Genomic DNA, 7,640 nt, shown 5'->3' on the forward strand with positions numbered 1-7,640 from the left:
TTGGAGGGGGGCGAGAGGGCCAAAATCCGAGGACACAGGCCACACAGGATCTTGAGGGCCCAGGTCAACCGACAGGGGCGTGGTCTGACGGTGGGGGTGTGGCTAACAAGTAGAGCCGTGGCTCTGCCCTTAAGGGCGTGACCACCCAGTAGCAGGCCTGGCTCGCGGGTGAGGTCAGCGGATGGGGGCGTGGTCAGGTAGTAGGAGCGAGGCTAGGGCTCGCGGAGCTCATCCAACGCTCCAGGTAATCCCGCCGGGGCTCGAGACCAGAACTGTTTGGATTTAACAGTCCGTGGACGGACGGCCGGGGTCTGGGAGTCCGGTGACCGGGCTGTGGTCTAGCATAAAGGCGAGGCCCAAAAGAAGGGGCAGGGCGTGGGAGAAGGTGAGGAATGAGATCTGGGTATGAATGTGGGTGAAGGAAAGGACTGAGAACCGTGTGTAAGGCCAGAAGAGCCGGGCCCGGGAGGAGGGGGAGGGCCCGACGCGATGGAGGGGGTAGGGTGGGTGGACAGGGGAGCGGGGAGATGTGCGGAATTGACTGAGCCTCGGACGGGAAAAGGGTGAAGGTATTGGGTAGAGGGGGTGTGACTGCTAGGGGGCGGGGGCTCGTTGAGGGCGGGGCCTCTGACCCCTACCGCTGCCACAGCCTCCCTGCCCGCCCCACGATGTGGCAACCTCTGGTCCTGCTGCTGCTGCTCCCCTCTGCCTCGGTGCCCCCCTCCGCTGCAGCACCGATCCGCGATGCTGATGCCCAGGAGAGCTCCTCGGGTATTCTGGGCCTCCAGAGCCTAATCCAAGGCTTCACCCGGCTGTTCCTCAAAGTGAGCAATGACGAGGGTTGGGAGCAAGAAGTAAAAAGAAGAGAAGAGGGAAGGGGGGAGGGGGGTTGGGGAGGATGGAGACTGAGGGATGGAAGGGGTTCGGAGAGAGAGACAGAATGGAAGACGGGTTGCTGCCAGGCCAAAGGACAGACAGGAAGAGAGGGAATCAAAGGGAAAGAGAGATGAATAGAGAGCGACAGGCAGACTGAGTGATAGGAAGAGAGAGAGGAAATCAAGCAGAGAGGGAGATGGGACAGAGACAAAAGACTGGAGCGACCGAGACTGGAGACTCGGAATGAGGAGGGGATGGGGCCATAGAGACTGTAGGACGGAGCGGGGAGGGGGGAGCATGAATAGGAAGGTAATGGGACAGAATAGAGACAGGCCAGATGGGGGATGGGGCAGAAGGTGACCTGGTTAGGCCCTAAGAGTCAGAAGACAGAGAGAGAAGGAGATGGGAGGTACATGGGGCAAGGCCTCAACAGCATGCTGGCAGGACTTCAGATTTACTGGGGAGTCTTGGGGTCCAACAGAACAATGGTCCCCCCCCAGGATGACTTTCTGCGGGGCATGGACAGCTTCTTCTCTGCCCCCATGGAGTTCCGGGGCCTCCCCAGGAATTACCACCAAGAAGAGAACCAGGAGCACCGGCTGGGGAACAACACTCTCTCTAGCCACCTCCAGATCGACAAGGTGCCTATGCTGGGAAGTCCCTCCTGGAGTCCTCCCATGATCTCTCATGCTGCAGTATCTGTGGGGAGGAAGTCAGAGGAAGAAAGTGGTTTTGCTCTCACTCTCTCCTCCTGTCCTCACAGGTGACAGACAACAAAACTGGAGAGGTGCTGATCTCTGAGCAGGTGGTGGCATCCATTGAGCCGGGAGAGGGGAATTTGGAGAGTGACTGGAAGGTTAGGACCTGCCCTGGACAATGTGTCCAAGCTCGAACATTTTCTGTCGTTTGGGAGAAGATGAGTGGATATTCACTTCTTTTCTCCGGGCCTCAGTTTTGTCATCTGTCAAATGGACAAACCAGCTCTCAGAAATGAGGTTTACAACCCCAGAGTATATCCCCACTCACATAGCAAGCCCCAGAAATTTTGTAAACCCAGAAGGGCTTTTAATTCCGAGTGCTTTTAATCTTCACCCTTGTAAACCTCAAAGGGTGCTTTTATCTAAAGTACTCTGCCAACCTCCAAGTATTTTTTAATCTACCCCAAAGGCCTTGGGAAATCTCACTCTCATAAACTTCAAAATGTGATTTTTCGTTCCAAAGTGCTTTCGGAATCCCTAATGCTTTGCGTCTCTCACCTTTGTAAACTGCTAAGGGCAAGTCTAACCACAAAGTGCTTGTGTGTGTGTGCGTGTGTGTGTGTGTGTGTGTGTGTGTGTGGTCTCATTCTCACAATCTGTGAAATCATGACCCGAGACGATATCAAGAGTCTGACGCTTAATCCACTAAGCCACCCAGGTACCCCATATCACAGTACCATTTTTACACCCAAGAAATTTAACACTGATAATCACACTATTGTCTCTGCATTTGTTTGCTCAGGCTGCCATAACCAAGTACCACTGATTGGGTGGCTTAAACACCAGAAATTTATTGTTTCCCAGTTCCGGAGGCTACAAGTTCAAGATCAAGGTGTTGGTCTGCTGAAAATCTTTGGCATTCCTTGAAATGTAGAAAGCATCCCTTCTCCGTCTCTGTCTTCATTTTCACATGGCCTTCTCCCTGTGTGCATTCCCTATGTCCAAAGTTCCCTTTGCATAAGGATACCAGGCATATTAGGTGAGGGCCCATCCTAATGACCTTCGTCTTAACTAATGATATCTGCAATGACCCTGTTTCCAAGTAAGATCACATTCTGAGGTCCTGGGGGTTAGGACTTCAACACACAAATGGAGGTGGGGAAGTAGAGCTGATTTGATTTTTGTTTTAATTTAAATCCAAGTTAGTTAACATATAGTGTCATAATGATTTCAGGGATAGAATTTAGTGATTCATCACTTACACACATATAACACCCCGTGCTCATCCCAATGAGTGCCCTCCTTTAGTGCCATCACCCATTTAGCCCATCCCCCCCCCCCCCCCCCCGATTTGATTTTTGATGCAGGATTCAATCAAGGGTCACACGTTGTGGGGCGTGTGGGTGGCTCAGTCATTGGTTAAGCATCTGATTCTTGATTTCAGCTCAGGTCATGATCTCACGATTCGTGAGTTCAAGCCCTGCATCAGGCTGTGCACTGACGATGTAGAGCCTGCTTGGGATTCTCTCTCCCCCCCAACTCTCTGCCCCTACCCTGCGTGCTCTCTCTCTCTCAAAATAAACAAACTAAAAAAAAAAAAAAAGGATCACACGTTGCAACTGTAGTCATTCTTTAGTAAAACCAAGAGCTTTTAATCCCAAAGTGATTTGTACATTTCCAACTGCTTTCTAAACCTTAAGAGTAGGTTTAATCCTAAAATGCTTTTGAAACCTCTAAAATGTGCTTTCAATCCCAGAGTAGTCTATAAATCTCAGTATTTTTAACGCAAAAGCACTTGTAAACCCAGTGCTTTTGTAAAGCACAAAATGAGCTTTAAACTCCCAAAGCGCCCTGTAGGTGGGCAAAATGGGTTGGAAATGCCAGCTGGGAACTCAGCATCCTGGGGTTGTCACTTGGAGTTTAGTAGGTCTCCTTGTTCCTCCTCCCCAGGTGCCCAAGATAGAGGAGAAGGAGGCCCTGGTGCCTGTCCCTAAAGCCATCGACACCTTCCGCCCTGAACCCCATCCCCGAGTCGCCTTCTGGATCATGAAGCTGCCACGCAGGAGATCCCACCAGGATGTTCAGGAGGGCGGCCGCTGGCTCATCGAGAAGCGACACCGCTTGCAGGCCATCCGGGACGGGCTCCGCGAGGGGACCCATGAGGACAGCCTCGAAGAGGGGACCCAGGGATCCTCCCACTCAAAGCCGCCCGCCCGAAAGACCCACTTCCTGTACATCCTCAGGCCCTACCAGCAGCTATAGGGGTGGGGAGGGAGCTGGAGAACACCTGCATGTACCCCCCACCAGACCCCACCCCAAGCTCCATATGGAAATAAAGTTCTTACATCTAGCAGCACTTTCTCCTTTCAGGATCTGTCCCCAGGCCTCAGCCGACTGGGTCATGGCAAGCCCCCTCCCCCCAATCCTAGCCTGGAAAGTGACATCTGGCTGTGCCACAGGCTCTCGCCAAGGTCACAGGGCTCAGTTTTCTCACTCCCTGGCGTTGTCTGTCTGCTCACTGAGCAGCGCTGTCCCCTCCATCCCCATCCATCATCCCCTCAGTCGTTGGCCTTGTCACCTGTCTGCCCTGTCTGCCCTCCTGTTCCCAACAGGGGAGGATTGTTGCACAATCAAGCCTTGGGGTTATCCCAAGGACCCTGCTTCCTCACTGGTTGTGACCTGGGGCCACCCATCCTCAGCTCCTAGAAGCCTCTCTCTGGTCCTTGTGTGTGTACCCTACACCTCAGATCCAGAATCTTTCAGACTCTCCCTTCTGCCCCATCTTCCTTCTGCCTTCTCCTCCTCTTCCAGCGGGAGACAGTTCTCTCTGCCTTTATGGGCTCACAGGATTGGATCGGGCCCACCAGGACAGCACACTTCCCAGGATCCAGGAACTGGAGAAGATGGCCATCTTTGGGGACTAGGATTCTCCTACCACAGGTCTGGATCCTGTCACCTCCAGCCCCCTCTCTGTTAACATCCACACCTGCCCGTTCTCACGCTCTCGTTTTGATCTTTTCATTCCCTGACTCTCGACTTACATGCTGACTTGATCTTCAACTTACTCTGTTTGTCTCTCCCTTTGTCCCTCTGCCTGTCCGTCTGTGCCAACACCTCAGACTCCATCTCTGCCGGCCAGACCTGATGCCTCAGCCAAACCTGGAAGTTCACAGCCCTGTCCACTTTGCCCCAACATCCATTCCCTCCAAGAACCCTCCCTCAAGGCCTCTCCCTCATCTACAAGGCACATCAGGGTCTTCCTGGAGCTGAGTCCTGCAGGGGATGCGGACATGAGGAACTTTCTCCCTTGAAGCCCAGGCTCAGAGTCCGATCACCCCACAGAAAGACCCAGCACATTCAGGAGCCTAGAAACACATGGGCATAAATAAAAGTGAACTTTCTTTTGAAAATTGAGGGGTTTCCTTAAAGATTTTTAGTTTTTTATGTTTATTTGTTTTAAGTATATTTTTGAGAGAGAGACCGAGTGGGATATGGGCAGAGAGAGAGGGGGAGGGAAACCCCCCAGCAGGTTTTGTCAGATTGTGACCTGAGTGGAAACCAAGAGTCGGATGCTTAACCAGCTGAGCCACCCAGCACCCCCACCCCATGTTTATTTTTGAGAGAGAGAGCACACATGCACACAAGCAGGGGAGGGCAGAGAGGGGGACAGAAGATCCAAGCAGGCTCTGTGCTGACAGCACAGAGCCCCACACAGGGCTTGAACTCACAAACCAAGAGATCATGGCCTGAGCTGCAGTCGGATGCTTAACCAACTGAGCCACCCAGGTTCCATTCATTTATTTTTAATAATCTCTACACCCAGTGTGGGGCTCCAACTCACAATGCTGAGATCAAGAGTTTCATAGTCTATGGGGCGCCTGGGTGGCTCAGTAGGTTAAGTGTCCGACTTCAGCTCAGGTTGTGCTCTCATGGTTCGTAAATTCAAACTCCACATTAGTCTCTCTGCTGTCAGCGCTGAGCCTGCTTCAGATCCTCTGTCCCCCTCTCTCTGCCCCACCCCCATGCTCTCCCTCTCAAAAATAAACTTAAAAAGAGTTGCATACTCTACTGACTGAGCCAGGTAGGCACGCTCCTGAAAATTTAATTTTTTGATTATTCCAAAAAAAGAAAAGCATCAATATGGATAGAGTGGCTGGTGGTGGACTCTCACCAAAATTCAGCCACCCGGGTGGCTCAGTAGGTCAAGTGGCCTACTCTTGATTTCCGCTCAGGTCATGATCTCGCAGTTGGTGAGTTGGAGCCCCCAGTCGATCAATCGGGCCCTGCTTGGATCCTCTGTCTCCCTCTCTCTGCCCCTCCCACCACCTCGCAAAAAATAAATGTAAAAAAAAAGAAAGAAAGAAAGAATCACGATCTCCGAGAGAAATGTGATGAGAAGAGCCTGACCGTCTGCGCGCAGAATCCCCTTCAGGCATTTGCCACGCCCTAGGTTGTGACCATGCTGGGAGAACACCAAGAAATGAAGTTGCAATGAAGCTGGGGCGCCTGGCGGGCTCAGTCAGAAGAGCGAGCTTGTCACTCATGATCTCAGGGTGGTGAGTTCGAGCTCCACGTTGGGTGTAGAGATGGCTTAAAAATAAATACATAAGTACATAAATACATAAATAAACAAACTCAAAAAAAAGAAAAAAAAAGAAAGAAATCAAGCAGAAACCAAGAATTCAAGAAGCAAGTTGCTTCCAAAGCACTAAAGAGCCAAGAAGAGACATGGGCAGTCTCGTAGTAATAGGGAAACAAGAATGGGAATTGAGGACCCGCTAAGGAGAAGGGACCTAGTAAACACCTCCAGCCTTCCTAGGAGAGACGGGAGAGCCCGCATGCCAGCAGGAACGGCAAACCGAAAACTCGTCAGCCTCATCTGGATCCCGGTGATCTATCCATACGTACTCTGTCTGCACGATAGAAGGAAATCAAATTCTTTCTAAAGGAAGACAATGTGAGCCAAAGAGTACAATTTTTACAATATTCACATTTTAATTTAAGAATTAACTAGTTTGGGGGCACGTGGGTAGCTCAGCCAGTTAGGCGTCTGACTCTTGATCTCAGCTCAGGTCTTGATCTCAAGGTCGTGAGTTCAGGCCCTGTGTTGTGCTCCACGCTGGGCATTGAGCCTACTTAAAAATAATAATAGGGGCGCCTGAGTGGCTCAGTTGGTTGGGCACCCGACTTCTACTCAGGTCATGATCTCACGGTTCCAGCCCCACATTGGGCTCTCTGGTGTCATCTCAGAGTCAGCTCAGAGCTTACTTTGGATCCTCTGTCCCCCTCTCTTTCCGTGCCTCCCCAACTTGGGCTTTCTTTCTCGAAAATAAATAAACATTTTTAAAACATCAATTACATCCCTGGGGCACCTGGGTGGCTCAGTCGGTTGAGCTTCCGACTGCTGCTCAGGTCATGATCTCAGAGTCTGTGAGTTCGAGCCCTGCATCGGGCTCTGTGCTGACAGCTCGGAGCCTGGAGCCTGCTTCAGAGTCTGTGTCTTCCTCTCTCTCTGCTCCGCCCCCGTTCATGCTCTGTCTCTCTCTGTCTCAAAAATTAACATTTAAAAAAAATCAATTACATCCCTAAACACTTAGAACAAAAAAATTAAATGAAATTCATAAAAATATGATTCACATTGGCATAAAAAATAAAATACCTAGAAATAAATCTAGCAAAAGATTTGTTAGGTCTCTTAACAGAAAACTATGAAACATTATGGAAACCAATTGAAGAAAATCTAAATAAATAATTCATAACAACAGAACTCATCATAATTGCCACAAACCAGGAACAACCCACCAAGAGTGAAATGGTTAGGGGTGCCTGAGTGGCTCAGTCGATTGAGCCTAACTCCTGGAGTCATGACCTCACGGTTTGTGGGGTCAAGCCCCGTGTCAGGCTCCGAACTAACAGCATGGAGACTGCTTGGAATTCTCTCTCTCTCTCTCTCTGTCTCTTTCTCTCTCTCCTTCTCAAAATAAATAAATGGACATTTTGAAAAAAGAGTGAAATGTTTAAATTGTGGCATATTCATCCATGGAAAATTATACCACAGTGAAAAGA

At 50.5% G+C, this 7,640-nt stretch overlaps 1 protein-coding gene across 2 annotated transcripts; it reads left to right on the plus strand.

Moving 5' to 3' along the window:
- The first annotated feature begins 169 nt into the window (after positions 1 to 169).
- On the plus strand, positions 170 to 3,927 carry DKKL1 (dickkopf like acrosomal protein 1). Of its 2 annotated transcripts, none has more exons than XM_047835332.1 (5): positions 170 to 244; positions 650 to 824; positions 1,377 to 1,517; positions 1,640 to 1,732; positions 3,525 to 3,927. In XM_047835332.1, the coding sequence occupies exons 2-5, from the start codon at positions 669 to 671 to the stop codon at positions 3,834 to 3,836; spliced, it is 702 nt and encodes a 233-aa protein (XP_047691288.1). In that variant the 5' UTR covers positions 170 to 244; positions 650 to 668; the 3' UTR covers positions 3,837 to 3,927. The 2 variants fall into 2 exon arrangements, with proteins under 2 accessions (XP_047691288.1, XP_047691287.1); XM_047835331.1 differs by having other exon boundaries at positions 244 to 385.
- The last annotated feature ends 3,713 nt before the right edge of the window (positions 3,928 to 7,640 follow it).

Source organism: Prionailurus viverrinus, chromosome E2 (assembly GCF_022837055.1).
Source record: "Prionailurus viverrinus isolate Anna chromosome E2, UM_Priviv_1.0, whole genome shotgun sequence".
Taxonomy (NCBI): Eukaryota; Metazoa; Chordata; class Mammalia; order Carnivora; family Felidae; genus Prionailurus; species Prionailurus viverrinus.

Coding starts and splice junctions, on each gene's coding strand:
- DKKL1 (XM_047835332.1), top strand. CDS start 669: ATGTGGCAACCTCTGGTCCTGCTGCTGCTGCTCCCCTCTGCCTCGGTG. Junction 1,518..1,639: donor GCCACCTCCAGATCGACAAG/GTGCCTATGCTG, acceptor CTGTCCTCACAG/GTGACAGACAACAAAACTGG. Junction 1,733..3,524: donor ATTTGGAGAGTGACTGGAAG/GTTAGGACCTGC, acceptor CCTCCTCCCCAG/GTGCCCAAGATAGAGGAGAA.